This window comes from Brassica napus, chromosome C9, assembly GCF_020379485.1.
Source record: "Brassica napus cultivar Da-Ae chromosome C9, Da-Ae, whole genome shotgun sequence".
Taxonomy (NCBI): Eukaryota; Viridiplantae; Streptophyta; class Magnoliopsida; order Brassicales; family Brassicaceae; genus Brassica; species Brassica napus.
The window spans coordinates 29,444,579-29,463,537 of record NC_063452.1 but is presented as its reverse complement, the minus strand read 5'-3'; the positions used below and the strand labels follow the sequence as shown (position 1 = coordinate 29,463,537).

Genomic DNA, 18,959 nt, shown 5'->3' with positions numbered 1-18,959 from the left:
CTATACTTTACGTTCTTAAGTTTCGACAAATGAAAAGAACTCACGTGTTTGGGGGTGTGTGGACCTGGGTTTAGGGTCGGATTTTAAACATTTTCGGGTGGGCCTAATGGGTATAAACCGTAATTGGGTTATACTCTATAACACTTATATTAGCTGCTCAAATACTACACTCTAATACACAAAAATCGACTTCTGAGAATTATATGAAGACAAAATTTGAAAATACTAATCTGTAAAACATATCTTAGTAATCAATTAAAATCGTCATGTTACATATTATATTGTCACGAAATTGTTAAACACACAATTCTTATTTACTCTTGTTAAATACTACACTCTATAACATGATTTAGGGTATAGGATTTCAACCAAATCGAATTTAGGGGTTCAACATCGAATTTTGGGGTTCAACATTGAATTTGGGGGGTTGAACCGTAATGAATTTAGGGGTTTCAACCCGTTTTTATTTAAAATGAAAACTATCATAACAACTAACAACAACAATTAACCATGAACTCAAATAAATTAGATAGGGTTGAAACCCTAAACCCAAAATCACTTAATATATCAGTTTCGAAACATAAACAATAATCGTGAACTGAAATAGTAGATCAGTTTCAAAACAATCACAGTAGTGCATGAACTGAAATGATAAACCACAAACTATCAAAGACAACAATCATGAATTCAAAAGAGTTCAACCGTTTTCTCCGGAGCACGCTTTGGTGGCTTAAATGTGGACATTCGATAATGCAAGGACTCATCATTTTCTGCTTCCCAAAGATCAAACGCTATCTTGTGTCGGGCTTCTTGGATGTTCTTGTCATTCACCAAAGAGAAATCTAAACCAAGTATCTCAACTAAAATTGATACATATCAAACACAAATTATGATAATGAAACACATATATTTTAAAAAGAAAGACATGAAAATGAAGTCACCAGTTCTTATAAGCTCTTATAAATCGTAGCACAAGGAAAGAAATACAATCACAACAGACACGGTTCATGCCACTTTTCATCATAAAACAATCGTCCAAAGACATACATACTAGTGAAAACAAATCAAACAAAATCACCAAAGACATACCAAATGCAAACCACATACTTTACATGCTTTGTAGATGTCAATACCCAATCATATCTGAATCCATTCTCCCTCAATGTCACGAGAAACAACAACAAGTACAAGAGATCGGTTGCAACAAACAAACAATCAAAAAGTATGCAACTTTGATAAGATAGAAGCCTAAATCATTCACAGAAACTAAATTCGAAACCTATGACAGTCAAACTATGATTAAAAAAAGACTCAAGTAAAAGATACAAAGACATGAAAAAAAATTCACAAACAAACCTGAAAAGTCTCGATTGGTTTGCTTGAAATAGAGCTGAGAGAGTATATTCCAGATCGGAGAGGCACGAGCTTCGGTTATCGGTGAGGTTCGAGCTTCAGTGGTGTTCGGCGAGTTACTTGAGAACGAGATGCGAAGTGAGACGTGGTTTCTGAGACTGCGATTAAGATGAAGAAGAACACCACCGGAGTCCTAGCGGGCAGAAGGAACACCGGCGTTGGCGAGCTCTGACACGCCGATGACTTGAAATCGTCTTTTGTTCTCTATCGCCAAAGGAGAAGGCGAAATTAGGGTTCTAAGTCACGATTTGGGATTATCCCCTTTTGTTTATTTACCATCTGTTTTTTTTTTTACTTTTAACTCTTTTTTTGAACAACTAATTTTACAAAAAACGTTTTAAGCTTAGATTAGAGACTTAATTGGGTTTACATAAAAAATTATGCTAAGTGGACAACTTCTTGTTCATATTATGGCATAGGGACAATATACTAGTTGTTTTGTTGCATATTTCCAATTTTCCCTTTAAAAAATATGTCAGTGATTTTTGACTAACTGAAAATGGGTCAATATGTGGTAAGTCGTTAGTTCCCGTAAAAAAAATAAAATTGTTTTTTTGTTGGTGTATTAATTTGCAAATTTAATGTGTATATGTATTGATCGGGCCCATATACTATGTTGATGTATAAAAATAACGATACCTAATTGAGAAACATTACAAATTTTTTTAGCCATGTGTCATTAGTAAGATGATTCTAAGAATCTTTATAAAATAACTTGGTCCAACTAAACATATATTATATTTTTTTATTCAAAGAACTATCAAATTGATTAGTAGGATACAAAAAAATATTTTTTTATCTGTTCCTTAAATAAAAGCTTCAGAATTACCTAATATGATTAACATATATATGATAATTAATTATTATGAATAATAAATATTTGATGAAATTTTTTGCATCCTCTCTCTTTTTTTCTTAATTTTATTTTATTAAAATAAAACAATCATATTAATCATATAATCAAAAATTTAGATATTTTTCTTATATGTTATATTTTAATTTTTAAAAACGACCATAAATTATCAAAAATGTTAAAAGTCTCATATTCAAACATTGAAAATTTTGTGATCAATGGTTTAATTTTTTTTTGTTATAACAAGATATAAGTGATCATAAAATTATATGAATATGAAATCTTATTTAACAGATATTCATAATAAATATATAAATATATATATATATATATATATATATATATTAATATAATTTAAATTAAACCATATACCACATAAAAATACATAAATATCTTATTTTAAAAAATTTCATTGAAAAAGTATTGAGAGCTTAATATTTTAATTTTAAAATTTGCATTAAAAAAACTTCATTGAAAATTTTGTGATTAATGGTTTAATTTTGTTACAACAAATGTTAATAAAATCATATAAGTATAAAGTCTAAATAATAAATATTTATATTAAATATATTATATATCTATGTTAATAGCCTAAAATTTAATTACATACCCTATAAAATAAATAAAATGATTGTATTGATTTATTTACCAAGAAATTATTGTAAATAAACAAGAGATATGAATTTGATTTATGTATTTATCTTAGCTTAATTATATACGAAATTCGTAAATGAACACACACAAAAATACGTAAACACTATTTGTATACACCAAATAAATAATAATAAATAATAATACATAAAAATTAGAGTTTTTTGTAGAATTGACCTACAACTTAAAGTCAAACATAAAACTAACTTCTTTTTTTTGGAAATTGGTTTTGCCCTATTCACCCCACAAGTTCATATAATTCACGAAAATGCCATCAATTTTTTTGTTTTTCGAAAATGACATTTTTACTCTCTCACCCTCATCATCTTCAAGTAATTACAAGATTGCCTTTGTCATCAATACCCTAACCACCATGAACAACCAATTTGAAGCTCTTAATGCTCCCAAAATCGAGTTACCCTTCTTTTTTTTTCATTCATATGAACTACACACAACATATCTCTCACTTTCTCTTCACATTGAGCTAAAAAAACAAGATTTTGATTTTACATTTTTTATGGTTCATAAAGTCATAGAAGCTAACGATTTTGGGTGGGTCACTTTCGTTTGAGATTCTGTGTGCTTGGAGAAGCCTTATGTGTGCTAAGGAAGTTATCTCACCAATTTAAGGCATGAAATCGAATTTTTTTCCAGATCTGTTCATCAGACGACTTTCATGGGAAGTCGTCTGGCAGTAGACGACTTACCTAGAAGTCGTCTGGCAGTAGACGACTTACCTAGAAGTCGTCTGGTCAACGCAGAGGTTATTTTTGCAATTGACTTTGAAATCTGTTTTCTGAGACGACTGAAAGTTAAGTCGTTTGATTTTGTTTGGTTACAAAAAAATCTCCAAAGAACCTAGACGACTTACATTTCAGTGGCATAGGTTAGTTTTTCATTTGACTAGATTATTTCAGAAGTTTGACTTTCCCGGATGACTTACATTTCAGTCGTCTATTGAAAATTGAAATATCAATATTTTATTAACACTAAACGACTTACAATTAAGTCATTATAGGTTAGTTTTGCATTTGAAAAAAAAACTTCAATATTTAATTATACCCAGACGACTTACTTGTAAGTCGTCTATGTATAATTAAATATTGAAGTTTTTTTTTCAATTGCAAAACTAACCTATAATGACTTAATTGTAAGTCGTCTAGTTCAAAAAAAATATTGATATTTTAATTTTCACGAGACGACTGAAATGTAAGTCGTCCAAGAAAGTCAAACTTCTGAAATAATCCAGTCAAATGCAAAACTAACCTATGACGACTGAAATGTAAGTCTTCTAGCTTTTTTGGAGTTTTTTTTAACCAAACAAAAGTAGACGACTTATTTTTCAGTCGTCTCAAATAACAGATTTCAAAGTCAATTGCAAAAATAACCTCTGCGTTGACCAGCCGACTTATATTTTAGTCATCTGGAATACTTAGATTGAAGTGGTCCGCGTTGACCTAAATGGAAGACTTCTCTGGAAGTCTACTAGATGACCTCCGTGGATGTCGTATGTGTCAATGTTTAATAAACTTGCATTTTCTCTAAAACTATAAAGACTTTTTAACATTTCCTTGTTAATTCATGTTTATTAATGAATATTTGGGCAACTGAATGAAATTTATATTTTAATTGGTGATATTTATGAGGTTACCAACATTCACGTTAATTAAAGTTTCTAACTGATCCGAGAAGACTTCTGTGGAAGTCTTATCCGCTATTTTTTAAGTCTTCTACGTTAGTTTTTGAATAACTTGTATTTTTAAGAGTGATAAGTAACTTCAAGATATGTAAAACTCATATTCTCTCTCTTAGTTTTACTAAATTTGACTAAGTTTTTCAACGCAAACTTATAAAAAACATGATATGTTTTGACTAGTTACTATTGTTTGTTTCCATCTCTTAAGTATTATTGCTATAGAAAATAATGATGATTATTGTTATGAGTTGGAAGAAGGGTTAAAATGCTTCTTAAAATGTTGTATCAATATGAAGCTACCAACATTCTTGTTTATTAAGATGAGAAAAAGACCAATGGAGTTTATTATTGCATATGAGAGATCCAAAGATAAGAAAAAGGCTACTGAAGTCTATTATTTCATTGATTTGTAAATGTGTAAACACATTGTTAGCACATGTATTACATCCTGGAAAACATTATTACTGATTTTACAAAAAATTCACAACTAAAAGAGTAGACATGCAATTCACAAAACAGACCACAAACAAAATTATTATAGATCATTCCTCTACAAAGACAAGCTTGGACTCCACTTGATATGGAAGAAGACTTTGTCAGAAGACTTCCAGGAAGTCCAGACGACTTCCAGACGACTTTCAGGAAGTCCAGACGACTTTCAGGAAGTCCAAACGACTGAAGTGGAAGTAGTCTGGAAGACTTCCTGGAAGTCGTCTAGTGCATTATATTTTAGACGACTAACAGGTAAGTCGTCCTAGAAGTCTTCCAGATCTGAAAAACCTGCGTATCAAATCCAGATCTGAAAAACCTGCATATCCAAAAACGTTCAAATGGCTTAAAAACAGAAAAAATTAGTGGAAAATTAGATAAATCTACCTTTATAGAACACACAAAAATACATATCTAAAATTAATAGATCTACCTTTAAATGAGTGGAAGATAAGTACCATCTGATTAAAAACCTGCAAAAAAGATAGATTAGTAAGAAAGACATGAGACAAAACTGAAAAATTCATATAAAGTTTGGTGTTTTCAAGTCAAAGAAATTAGAGTGGGTTTGGGGAGTTTTAGTTTGGAAAAAAAAACAAGAACTTTATACAACAAGAAGTTACCAAATGAAGAAAAATCAGACATAAAAACTTACCAAAACGCTCAGATATATTATGAAAGGGAGACTTCGTCAGAAGACTTCATGGAAGTCATCTGGACTTCAAATCCAGATCTGAAAAACTTTCATATCCAAAAACGTTCAAATGACTTAAAAATAGAGAAAATGAGTGGAAGATTAGATAAATCTACCTTTATAGAATACACAAAAATACATATCTAAAATTAATAGATCAACCTTTAAATTAGTGGAAGATGAGTATCATCTGATTAAAAACCTGCAAAAGAGATAGATTAGTAAGAAATACATGAGACAAAACTGAAAAATTCATATAAAGTTTGGTGTTTTCAAGTCAAAGAGATTAGAGAGAGGTTGAAGAATTTTAGAATGATGAACATTACATTTTTGTTGCAGCCATTTGAGAGGAGGAGAGAGAATGTGTAAATTTTTCTCTATATAGGGAGACAAAAATCCAATTAGGCTAAATATGTTTGATTCAGACGATTTACTTGTAAGTCGTCCAGAAGAGTTTAATATTTTTAGCGGGAAATTAAAATATTTTTAGCGGGAAACTAAAATAGAAGACTTTCCAGACGACTTACAAGTAAGTCGTCTCGTTTAAATTATTTAAGCGGAAAAATAATTTTTTTAAAAATTTTAGGCTGGAATATTTGGACGACTTACATGTAAGTCGTTTGTTTTAATTTCTTCACCAGACGACTGAAATGTAAGTCGTCTAAACCCTAAACAAAACCCCTAAATTTAATTAACTAACTAAACACTTCATAAAATCAAATTAAACTTCAAAAGTGTTTAATATACACAAAAATAAACACGTATAGGTAAAAAATTAATTTTTCAAAAAAAAATTCAAGCTTTCCAAAATCTAACCCTAAGAATACATACAATACTACAACATATGTTGCCAAACCCTAGACCAAAGAATACCATGATTCACTACCTACACTCATCTATGTTGAAAACAATTCAATTTTGTTATATTTTAATTTATATCACTTAAAACTGTTTATAATTACATGATTTTAATTTTTCGCTTATCAAAATATTTTTTAAAAAATTTAAAAATTATTTTTAAGGTCAGCTACACCATAAGACTTACTTTGAAGTTGTCCAGACGATTTCCAACATCTCAGACGAATTACTAGGGCTATATTCATAAAAATAGCTTCTATTTTTTTGTTTGGTCACAAGGGGCTGAGCTGTAATTTCACATGATTTTTAGATTAGTTTTGCATTTGATTCAAGTTTGGGTATAGGTTTGGGGTTAAAATCAAGTTGTGGGTTAGTTTTAGTAAATTCCCCTGAAAATTAACCTTGTTTTCGTAGTATATGGTATAGGTTTACCAACAAGTCCCTCTCATATCCCACTCAACATTTTCCTAAGAACTGACTTTTATATTATATATCAGCAGAGGTTTAGAAAGGGTAACAAAAATGACGAGAATTTTTCAAAAAAAAAAGAAAAACAAAACAAAAATGACGAGAAAAGATGATAATCATAGCTGATCTAGTAAATGATCAATGAGATTCAGTTCTCTTCTTCTTTGTATTCATAAATCCGAGGAAACCAAAAAAAAAAAAAAAGTCAATTGAGTAAAAAAACCTTGCTCTGCCCTAATTTCGCGGCCAAACGGTAAAAATAATTTAGTTAACGAAGAGACGACTTATAGAGTCAACTAATAAAGCCATATTTTTATAAGTCGCAAGTCTTGAGTCTGTCTGTATTAGTCCACTATGCGTAGGAATTATTGTGCATAAAAGACAGCTATTTTTGTTTTTCTATCTGTGTGGTGTAAGTCTCCAAGAAGAAATAAGCTTGTCAAGTTAACTTCCGGCGAAGTAATCCGACAATGCCAACTTCAACAGTTTTACTCTGTTGTGTTGTTCTGATTCAGCTGTTTGCTGGTCAAACCGATGCTCGATCTAGCAGTCCATGGCAAACACTCAGTGGTGAGAGTGATCTCACTTTCGATCTCTTTCTTTAAGCATGAATGTCCGGGAAATTTAGGAGAAAACACTATTTGGACTTTCTTTTTGTAGATGTGTAGTAGAAGTTGGGATACTCATAGATATTCTCTTCTATTAAATAACTTGTGATTACTTTCTCTTTTATTTTTACCAGGCGGTGCTCCTCTTGTGATTGCTCGTGGTGGGTTTTCTGGATTGTTTCCAGATTCGAGTAGTGCTGCTTACGGTTTCGCAGTGCAGACAAGTGTACCAGGTGCTGTTCTGTGGTGTGATGTTCAGCTAACTAAAGATGGAGCTGCGATTTGCTTTCCTGACTTAAAACTAAACAACGCTTCAACTGTTGAATACTTTTATCCAAATCGCCAAAAATCTTACCCAGTTAATGGAGTCTCTACACAGGGTTGGTTCACCATCGATTTCTCCTTGAGCGATCTCAGTAATGTTTATTGTAAGTGTTTATGACTCAGTTACAGTTTCTGTAAAAAAGAAAAGGATTTTGTGTTTTTTTCTCTTTAGTTCTCACAAATGTCTTTTTCTTTTGCTTTCACATGTTTGAAGTGCTCCGAGGAATATTATCTCGAACAGAAAAATTCGATGGAAGATATCCCATTTTGACGGTTGAATATGTAACGACGCAGATAAAACCAGAAAGTTTTTGGTTAAATGTTCAGCATGATGCGTTCTACGAGCAGCAGAATCTAAGCATGAGCAATTTTCTGATATCAGCTTCAAGAATTGTTTCCATTAACTACATCTCTTCCCCTGAAGTGAATTTCTTTACAAAGATTGCTGGCCGTTTGAGGCGTAATGGACCGATTTACGTGTTCCAGTTTCTTCGAAAAGAAGACATCGAGCCGACAACAAACCGAACTTATGGTTCTATCTTGAGTAACCTGACTTTTGTCAAGACGTTTGCTTCAGGGATTCTTGTCCCAAAGTCTTACATATTGCCACTTGATGACAAGCAATACTTGGTTCCTCCTCCTCCTAAATCCTTAGTTCAAGATGCTCACGAGGCAGGATTACAAGTATATGTGTCAGGTTTTGCCAATGATATTGATATTGCTCATGACTACAGTTCCGATCCGGTGTCTGAGTATCTATCTTTTGTGGACAATGGCAATTTCTCTGTTGATGGTGTGCTCTCAGATTTTCCCTTAACTGCATCTTCATCCATTGGTAAGCGAAATTTTTCCAAGAGGTTTATATATTTGATCTCCTTGAAACATTACTCGAAATACTCAAATCAATCATTTTCTTTTTATATTTTCCTCAAGACTGCTTCTCCCACCTTGGTGAAAACGCTATAAAACAAGGTAGTAAGAGTAATTACTTTATATAGTTATTTTCTTACTTGTAGAAAAGAGACCTTACCTTGACTCTATCAAATGGTTCATGCTTCAGTTGATTTTCTTGTTATATCGAAAAATGGAGCGAGTGGGGACTACCCTGGATGTACAGACTTGGCATATGATAAAGCCATCAAAGATGGTGCTGATGTTATCGATTGCTCAGTCCAGATGTCCAGCGACGGCGTACCTTTTTGCTCACGTTCAATAGATCTCTCGAACAGCACAATGATCTCCCAAACACCTTTCGCGCAACGTTCAACACTTGTTCCTGAGATTAGCTCAAATGGTGGGATATACACTTTTAGTCTCACATGGGCTGAGATCCGGAACTTGACTAGTAAGTTTCGACTCCTACTTAACTTAAAAGGTTACATCTAACAGTTTTACATCAAAATTATACACCTTGAGAGTTAAGATAAATATTCTCCCATGTTTAAAAAAAAATTATTTTCTTCCATTTTTTCGTGCAGCTGCGATTGGAAACCCCTATAGGTCATACGCTATGTTCAGGAATCCGAATAAGAAAAATTCAGGAAAGCTAATTTTGCTTTCTGAGTTCCTAAACTTGGCAAGGAATTCAACTTCGCTCTCAGGTGTTTTGATCAGTGTAGAGGTGAGTTCTTCTAAGGAATGACCCTAAAATTTTATGGGCTGTAAACAATTTAGTAAGAGTTTCAATTAAAAAAAATAAAGTTAGAGACTTATTTCTATGTAATTTCTTACAAAAAAAATTTTTTGGGGAGGGGGGGGGGGGGTGCCATGTGCCCAAAGACAGACCCTGGTTTCCCTACATCTTAATATTTATTATTGTAACAATCAGACTATGACGTCTTCTAATGGCAAAGCCACTTAATTTTATTCAGAATGCAGTGTACCTGAGAGAGAAGCAAGGGCTCGACGTGGTCAAAGCTGTTCTCGATACTCTCACGGAAACTGGTTACAGCAATGGAACAACCAAAACAAAGGTCATGATTCAGTCAACGAACAGCTCGGTTCTTGTTGAGTTCAAGAAGCAGAGCAAGTATGAGGCAGTCTACAAAGTGGATGAAAAAATTAGTGATATTAGTGATTCTGCTATCGAAGACATAAAGAAATGTGCTAATGCTGTTGTCATCGGAAAAGAATCAGTCTTTTCTTTATTAGATTCTTTCATCACTAGGCAAACCAATGTTGTGGAGAAGCTGCAGAAGTCTAAGCTCCCGGTTTATGTGGAACTGTTTCAGAACGAGTTTGTATCTCAACCATATGACTTCTTCTCTGACCCAACCGTCGAGATAAACTCATATATCCTTGGAGCTGGTATCAATGGAACCATCACAGAGTTCCCTTTCACAGCAGCAAGATACAGAAGTAAGTGGCCCCAAATATTGAGAACCAAAGGTTTCACAACAATGCCTAACTTTGTTTCTGTTCTGCAGGGAATCGATGTTTGGGAACACAAGAAACTCTACCACCTTACATGGCCCCTGTCGAACCAGGTTCTCTCTTACAAGCTGTGAATGCCATACCTCCAGCCCAAGCTCCAAACCCGGTTTTCACAGATGATGATGTAACTGAGCCACCACTACCTCCGGTTGCAGCAAAATCCCCAACCTCAACCCCTGGAGACTCATTCACCAATGCACAAGCACCTAGGCCTAGCGGACAAACTCGACTCACTCTGTCTCTTCGCTTCTCTGTTTTTGCCTCTCTGCTACTTCTTTGGATCTCATCACCTCTTTGTTCATAATGTCTTCTGCCCTCGTAATGAATTTCCCTGTGTGACTTAGTCAAATCTTTCCCTTGTGAGAGTCCGTTGTGATTCTTTGTCGTGCCAACTTCTTGGATTCATTTTAAATATTAATTTGGTGTGTTAAATATTAATATGGACACAAGTATCCACATAATGGCTTCACCAACCGGTATACTTTTGGTGAAGAAGATCAATATGGTTCCTTCAACTTTAGAAGAAGTGCTTCAAGATCAGTTGCAATTCTTAAAATTTTCAAAATTTACCGCAAACCGGGATATTACATAAGTTGAATTTAATTTTGTGCTAAGCTACACTCACATTATTCTGACGAACCTAAGACGCATTTGCATAGCGGTTTCTGGCCTCCCTATACAACATGATGTCAAGTCATCGAGGGGAAATTGAAACTTTGTTAATCACTCCATAATCGACCATTCTATTCACCAGAAATGTGACTCCCACTACTTCGCCAAATTTGGTTATAATCATGTACTTTCTCTATAGTCGACTCATCTTGTTCCTTGTTCTCTTTATCATCTTATTTGGGACTATTGAACGAAAGCCGGCTTAACGATATAAAGGGTGCTTGGGCAAAACAAAAAATTAGGCTCTTATAATAATTTTTTTTTGTGGCTTTTTCCCTATAATTAATTTATTTTCATTTTCTTATCAAAATATTATTAAAAAATTATATAACACCTTATCTAAATTTATTCATTTGTGTGCATTTTGTAAATATAAAAATTTAAACTAATATATTTTTATTATTGTGTAAATATGAAACTGAAAGTGCCAAAAAAAAATTAGGCCCTTGATGTCAGAAAAAGAAAAAAAATCTGGCCCTTTATGATTTTTTTTGTCTGGTTATTATGCTATTACAAATTATGTGAAATATTACATAGACGATATTACAGTCTTACCTGTCTTATGAGGATTCACGTCTGACTGCACATTCTGAGCCGTCGAGATCCATTCCTGATGGTACTCCTGGCGTCATGCTAAAGATTTCTTGTAAATACTTTCTCCAATTTTTCTGTATAATTCGCTTTCTCCGCAAATTGAAACTCAGACCTCTTGGTATAGAAATTGTGTCGCTTGTGATTCGAACTCCAGACTTGGATGCAGAAACCGTTAAACTTTGATCACTAAATCACGGTGCTTATGTTACTAAAACTTTTTTGACTTTGGGCGGGCCCGGGCCTGCCACCTAAGCCGACACTGTGTTGAACTCATCTTTGTGGCACTCGATCTGCAATGAAGGGATCGCTCAGTAGTACCAGAATCTGAGACTGTCTTATTGTGGCAAGAACAGTAAGCTAAACAACAATTTCCATTAAAACAATGAATATCGTTAGTTGAACCGTCAAAACATTTTTCCATTAAAACAAATGATACTTGAACATGATCTTATCTCTTAAAATCATAATGAAATCCACTGATTTTTTGGCATTCTAGCTGGGGAAGATATAAAGGGACATCAACAAACAAACTCTCTCTCTCAAATCCAATTTTACATTTTAAAGAAAAGAGACAAAAACACGTGAATCGTATGTATATAAATAAGGGTTTTAAAAGCTGTCTACGTATTCACAATATCAACGCTACTAATTTCTACTAAACTCTCCACCCATGGCAAATGAAATTTCCAGACACATATTGTCCTTCGTATTGGTTTTACTACTACTCTCCGAGACTGTCTCATTTGACTGGAAAAAACCTTGCAAGAGTTTTGTTCTCTACCAACATAACATCGCCTACGATAGTGATAACACGGATAATGCCACATCAGCAACAATCTTGAACCCTTTAGGACTAGGGAACTTTCTTTTCGGAAAGTTTGTGATCTTTGACAACCCTGTAACAATGGACCAGAACTATCTCTCCAAACCGGTGGCTCGTGCCCAAGGATTCTTTTTCTACAACAAGAAGTCTTATTTCAACATTTGGGTCGCTTGCACGCTGGTGTTCAATTCAACGCAACACAAAGGGACATTTACCATAATGGATGCGAACCCGATAATGGAGCCGACCAGAGACTTATCGATAGTTGGTGGGACCGGTGACTTCTTCATGACTCGTGGGATAGCTACGTTCAAGAGCGACCTCATTCAAGGCAGTAAGTATTTCCGTCTCAAAATGGACATTAATCTCTATGAATGTTACTAATTATGTTTTGGATTTGCATGTATGCCAGTATGTGACATTGTATAAGCTTTCAGCTATTAACGTTTGTAGTTGATGTTGTTCCTCCAGTATTTCACAAATGGTATTGTAATTTGTTTGTAATAATTTTTATTACAAAAGTCGTGTTGGATTTTGATAATTTACCGAGTTTTATAATCGTAAACAATACAAATGTCGTCGATTATATCAGCAATATATAATATAAACGATAAATTCAGGTTTCCATCTCAACAGTTTTACAATTTAAAAAAATAGTCTTCTCAAGTTGCAAATGGCAGTGATGTCTACTTGTGGAGAAATCAATCTGGAGGCTTTGCTACGTCTTTCTCGTCATGGGAGAGGCTGCGCATTCCTAACCCTCCGGTACAGTGGTATTCAGTTGTTTGGTTCAAGGAGGAGATACCTCGCTGTTCTTTCATTTCCTAGACCACGCTCCTTGGCAGATTACCGACACCACACCGCTTGATATCATGGGGACTCTCTGTTCCACCATGTTGTGTCTTATGCTCTTCGGCAAATGAATCCCACAGCCATTTATTTTTCGAATGTGCGTTTGCTGCTGCTGTTTGGCTTCGTTTTTGTGGCAGGTACATGGCGGCGCCTCCGGCTTCACTGGACGCAGTTGTTGATCTGTCTCGCAATCTTCAAGGACCTCAAGCTCAACGTGTGGTGGTTATTCTGAAGCTTCTCTGTCAAGTCATCATCTACAACCTTTGGCGCAAACGAAATGCACGCATCTTCAGAGACGTTAGGATGAATCAAGACGGTTTTTTCAAAGTGGTGGATCGTGGCATGCGTGATCGGCTTATTTCCCTTTTGCTGGTGTCTTCTTCCTCTCCCTCCTTGCTGGAGTTGTATTTTTGGTTCCTATCCCCTATAGTTAATGCAACTTCTCTCTCTTTTATTTTCCTTGTAATAAGTTGTGTTTCACAACATTGTAAAGCCTTTTTAAAAAGCTGGTATAAATTTTAACATTTAGACAAAAAAAGTTGTCTATAATGGCATCACAAGCATGTTATAAAACGACCCGTCCCAGACCAAATAAAAAAAGATTTTGACCAGACCAAACAAAATATAAGAGCTATTTTTTTAACACTGATTTATTACGATATCACTATTATGAGAAAGATTACATAGACGATTCGACAACCGACAATACTACGTGACATATGAAGATCTACGTCTAACTGCATCACCTGAGCCGTCATATGAAGATCGACGCCTGACTTGATTTACTTGCACCATGTTGAGAATCCCTTGTAAGTCTTTCTCTTTCTTGTGTAGTCGCATAATTGTTGGATAAATCGCTTGCTCCGGGAATTGAAACCTGGACCTCCTATAATGTGCAATCTGCAAGAAATTGCATAGTCTGGGATTTGAACCACATACATGGTGTAGAAACCTTTAAACATTAACCAGTAGGCTACAGTGATTCCACATGAGCTATTTTTTCTTTAAAAAAGGCTTAATATAAGAGCTATTTACTGGGAGTATTTTAAAAAGTTCTTAACAATAGAAAAAAGGAAAAATAGTAAATAGAAGGAAAATAATCTATAACTATAAGATACCATGAAAAATATCTTTTGATACCTAGTTTCAATTTATAAATATTTAATTTTTCAAAAAGTAAGTTTATGATTAATTAATAAATAACTAGATGATTTTCTCGTGCTCATGCACGGACATAAATATTTATAAAATAAATAAAATATAATAATTAATTGATATTTATTTTTAATTTTAAATTAATTTATAATTTGTATGCATAATTTATATTAATTATATCATATTACTTTAATTAAATATTTATCTAATTGGTTTTGTTTTTTTTACAGTCAATTTAGTTGTCATTTGGACATATTGGATTCTGTCTATTTATTTGAATTCAACTATAATATTTATTTCTTGTAAATGTATTAATTTTTGATTAAATTTATTATTTGCATTTTGGGTTGGTTGTTGTCTTAAATACATAAGTATATTTTATTAAGATTATGCATAATTTAAGATATATTGTGATTAGAATGAAATAAAAAATAAACTAAAATGTCTGATTCCAAATTACATAAATTAATATAATGATAATATTCTAAAGTCTCATGCATATATATAAATTTTACAAAAGATCTAAATTGTAACAGTGAGTTAATATTTTATTTATCATTTTTTAATATGTTTTAAGTCATCATATAATTTAAATTTATAAAATAAATAAATTATTATTATATAAAAAAAATTATTATATACACAAAATAAATAAATTATACATTCTTATTGTAGTTACATCTATGATTTTATGATTTTATATATAAGTTGGATAAGTTGCTAATAAATTATACATTCTTATTGTAGTTACATCTATGATTTTAGATATAAGTTGGATTAGTTGCTAATATGTTCATTTGTTAATATGTTTATTGCTAAAATTTATTTTTAGTTTTTTCAATACCTCTTAAAATATGCAGTAAAAATGTGATTGTATTTTATAAATTATATTATATAAGTAAAATAAAATTTATTTATTTTCTTGTAATTGTCAGATATTATAGTAAACTAAATATATGAAAAACATAAAAAAACAATTCAATAAATAATAAAAAATTATTTTTTGTCAATTAAACCTATATATGTTTATGTTACTTAATTATTTTGTGTAATCATCTAAGAAAAAATATATATATATATATATAAAAAAAATTCAGTCACTTTGAAAATATATATTTGTATTGTGTAAAATTATGTTTTAAAATAAAAATATTTCTTTTTCTAATATCAAGATCATTTGTGTGAACTTTTGTTTTTATGAAATCATATTATATACAAATATAATTTTTCATCTAAGAAGATGTAGATAAAAAAAAGTATTTTATTACTTCAAAAGTATATTTTTTGTTACTTAAAGATATCCTTTAAATGGAATATTACTATTTTGTGAACTTTTTTTTTTAAGAAATCATATTATATATACATATATTTTTCGTTTTTAAATTATTTTTAAAACTTTATAAATGTTTCCTTTTTATTTATATTGTTATTTGGAAAATTTTAAAAAGTAAAAAACAATATTTAAATGTACTTTTTTATTTCGTTAAAATTTTAAAAAGTAAAAAATAATATTTAAATGTACTTTTTTATTTCGTTAGAGATATCGTAGTAATCAACCACTATGATAGTTAACGTGAACGACACCTAGGGAAGTGGCTTATCAAATAATATTATAGAGATATTAAGATAGTATATTTTATTAGCGAGAAAAAAATTGTGTATCTCGTGCACAGGGTCCCACCATAGAACCAAAAATTAAAAGACACAAGAACAATACATACATGCACGTACCAAAATATTCAACCGAAGAAAAAGGAGCAAGGCCCGCGAGCTTTAGCACTGGATCGGATTTGTTCTTCCTTCTCGATCATATCGAAAAGAAGATAGATAACCAGATGATCGTATTTACCTTTCTTTACAATTCAAACTCAGACTTATTTCCGACAAATCTTTATCTGTAATTCAGCTCCCATCGCAAACATCCAATTCTCCGACGACAAAAATCATGGTACACCACTATTTTCTTCTGATTCTCTTCGTTCTATCGCTGCATGTATTTCAATCTATTACATTTTTAAACCCTAGCTTCGCAACATGGTTACGAAATCTCGTAAATGACTACTACGTGTTGATTTGATTGTACCTTTATAAACTGAATATCAATCATCGAAATTTTTAACTAGCTTTGTTGTTAAAAGGAAAGTTATACTCTTGCCTTTTTTTTTTTTAATCTTGAAGCAGGCTGATAGGAGAGACAGGTGTACCCATGTTCTCTTCTTAGCATATCAGAGTTTTGGGCTAGCATTTGGAGATTTGAGTATCTCCCCTCTCTATGTGTATAAATGTGCTTTCTATGGAGGATTGCGTCATTACGAAACAGAAGATACGATGTTTGGAGCGTTTTCTTTAATATTTTGGACCATAACTCTCCTCTCACTTATCAAATACATGGTTTTTGTTTTAAGAGCAGACGACAATGGTGAAGGTAAGGACGTAAAATACATTGGTTTTCCAAAAATTAAATTCTTGTATGTTCTTAGATTCATGACCGTTGAGTTTTGGTTGTATTTTCTGTTGCATGCAGGAGGAATTTTTGCGTTGTATGCTTTGCTGTGCAGACACACGAGGTTTTCTTTGCTTCTGAATCAGCAAGCTGCTGATGAGGAGATATCTACATACTATGGCCCTGGAGATGCAAACAGGAGTTTACCTTCTTCTGATTTCAAAAGGCTTATAGAACATAATAAAAGATCCAAAACAGCTTTGCTTCTCTTAGTCTTGGCCGGTACTTCAATGGTCATTACCATTGGTGTCCTTACACCCGCAGTTTCGGGTAAAAGGAACAGCCTTCTCTCTCGGTTCTGTCTAGCCCTTTTTTTTTAATGATTACGAAGTTCTGGGTTCCGAAGTTCTGGTCATTACCATTTGTAGAGAAGATCTCTCCCAAGAGGAATACTACTTTTCGTACCTTTATGAACAGTTTATCATCTAACCTTACTTTTCTCTTGCAGTTTCTTCCTCCATTGATGGACTTGTGGCCAGCACAAATTTGAAGCACAGTAAGCAATGTTGCAAGTTCTACTTTGATTTCCAGATTTTTTTACTATTTGTTTTTGCTTGTTCAGGTACCGTGGTTATGATAGCATGCGCTCTGCTTGTTGGACTTTTTGTTTTACAGCACCGTGGAACAAACAAAGTCGCCTTCTTATTTGCACCCATCATGATTTTGTGGCTGTTTTCAATTGCAACTGTTGGTCTGTACAATATTTTTAAATGGAATCCCAGCGTATATAAAGCTTTGTCTCCACACTATATCTATAAGTTCTTTAGAGACACTGGTAAAGAAGGGTGGTTGTCTCTTGGAGGCATTCTTTTATGCATCACAGGTTGATTTTATTTATTTATTAATGTATTTATTTGTGAATGCAAATAATATTCTAAACTTTGTTTAATTTCCTCTTGGAAAATATTTGGAACTTCAGGAACGTAAGCTATCTTTGCTGAGCTTGGCCAATTTTCAGCTAAATCTGTAAGGGTACGTTTGCTGAGAAGCTTATCTGGCCATTTACACTCACCAACATAATTGATAAACTGTTCTTTAGCAATATTTGCATCGTGTAAAAGAAACTAGCTTAGAAAGTATCAAGATTTGGATTCTATAATAATGAAACGGACGTACGGGTCTTAATGCATTTATTTGTTCCAGTTAACTTAGTAGATGTTTTGGTGTGGTTGGTGACAAAATAAAAGAAACAGTAACATGTTTGCAATCTCATGGCTTAATGCAGTTTTGCATTCTGCTGTGTTGTTTACCCATGTCTGGTGCTTCAGTACATGGGTCAAGCTGCGTTCTTATCAAAGAACTTTTCTGCTCTACCGACTAGCTTCTATTCCTCCATCCCAAGTAAGCATTTACTTAGTATATGTATCTTTTAGTGTTACTTGTTACGTTTGTAGACAAAGTTTTTCGCGTTAGGTTCTTTGCGCATAATATACATGCCTCATTTTGACCTTGTGTAACATGTTATATGATCTTGTCATGATTCTTCCTCTTGATATCCAGATCCATTTTTCTGGCCGGTTTCTAATGATGGCAATGCTGGCTGCAATGGTTGCTAGCCAAGCCGTCATATTTGCAACGTTCTCAATTGTCAAACAATGCTATGCACTGGGATGCTTCCCTCGTGTGAAGATTGTTCACAAACCAAGATGGGTCCTAGGCCAAATCTATATTCCCGAGATCAACTGGCTCCTCATGGTCCTCACACTCACCGTCACCATCGGTTTCCGAGACACTAGACACATAGCTTTCGCTTTTGGTACGCAAACTTCCTCCATACTAAAAAAGAATATATATTCCATCAACAAGAACACACACTAGATTTACTATAATTTTGACTTACTGGTTTTCATCAGGACTTGCTTGCAGAGTATGC

General features: G+C 33.0%; 3 protein-coding genes across 4 annotated transcripts; all 3 read left to right on the top strand.

Annotated features, from left to right (window-relative positions):
- The first annotated feature begins 7,434 nt into the window (after positions 1-7,434).
- On the top strand, positions 7,435-10,925 carry LOC111213670 (glycerophosphodiester phosphodiesterase GDPDL3). The gene is made up of 8 exons (XM_022715480.2): positions 7,435-7,692; positions 7,865-8,158; positions 8,269-8,889; positions 8,988-9,026; positions 9,115-9,399; positions 9,533-9,675; positions 9,926-10,412; positions 10,481-10,925. Exons 1-8 carry the CDS (start codon positions 7,593-7,595, stop codon positions 10,789-10,791), a joined length of 2,280 nt encoding a protein of 759 aa, XP_022571201.1. The 5' UTR covers positions 7,435-7,592; the 3' UTR covers positions 10,792-10,925.
- Positions 10,926-12,374: 1,449 nt separating this feature from the next.
- Positions 12,375-13,117, top strand: LOC106422355 (dirigent protein 12-like). Its single transcript, XM_048768590.1, has one exon. The coding sequence runs from the start codon at positions 12,424-12,426 to the stop codon at positions 12,958-12,960; it is 537 nt and encodes a 178-aa protein (XP_048624547.1). The 5' UTR covers positions 12,375-12,423; the 3' UTR covers positions 12,961-13,117.
- Positions 13,118-16,084: 2,967 nt separating this feature from the next.
- On the top strand, positions 16,085-18,889 carry LOC106447838 (potassium transporter 3-like). 2 transcript variants are annotated; one of them, XM_048768589.1, is made up of 5 exons: positions 16,085-16,531; positions 16,765-17,008; positions 17,108-17,356; positions 17,535-17,582; positions 17,649-18,889. In XM_048768589.1, the coding sequence occupies exons 1-5, from the start codon at positions 16,529-16,531 to the stop codon at positions 17,912-17,914; spliced, it is 810 nt and encodes a 269-aa protein (XP_048624546.1). In that variant the 5' UTR covers positions 16,085-16,528; the 3' UTR covers positions 17,915-18,889. The 2 variants fall into 2 exon arrangements, with proteins under 2 accessions (XP_048624546.1, XP_048624545.1); XM_048768588.1 differs by having other exon boundaries at positions 16,762-17,008.
- The last annotated feature ends 70 nt before the right edge of the window (positions 18,890-18,959 follow it).

Bases quoted from the DNA above. Each gene is read 5' to 3' on its own strand.
- LOC111213670 (XM_022715480.2), top strand. From the start codon at position 7,593: ATGCCAACTTCAACAGTTTTACTCTGTTGTGTTGTTCTGATTCAGCTG. The intron at 9,400-9,532 runs GTAAGTTTCGAC...TTTTTCGTGCAG, and splicing joins TGAGATCCGGAACTTGACTA to CTGCGATTGGAAACCCCTAT. The intron at 9,676-9,925 runs GTGAGTTCTTCT...AATTTTATTCAG, and splicing joins GTGTTTTGATCAGTGTAGAG to AATGCAGTGTACCTGAGAGA.
- LOC106422355 (XM_048768590.1), top strand. From the start codon at position 12,424: ATGGCAAATGAAATTTCCAGACACATATTGTCCTTCGTATTGGTTTTA.
- LOC106447838 (XM_048768588.1), top strand. The intron at 17,357-17,534 runs GTAAAAGGAACA...TTTCTCTTGCAG, and splicing joins CCTTACACCCGCAGTTTCGG to TTTCTTCCTCCATTGATGGA. The intron at 17,583-17,648 runs GTAAGCAATGTT...TTGCTTGTTCAG, and splicing joins CAGCACAAATTTGAAGCACA to GTACCGTGGTTATGATAGCA.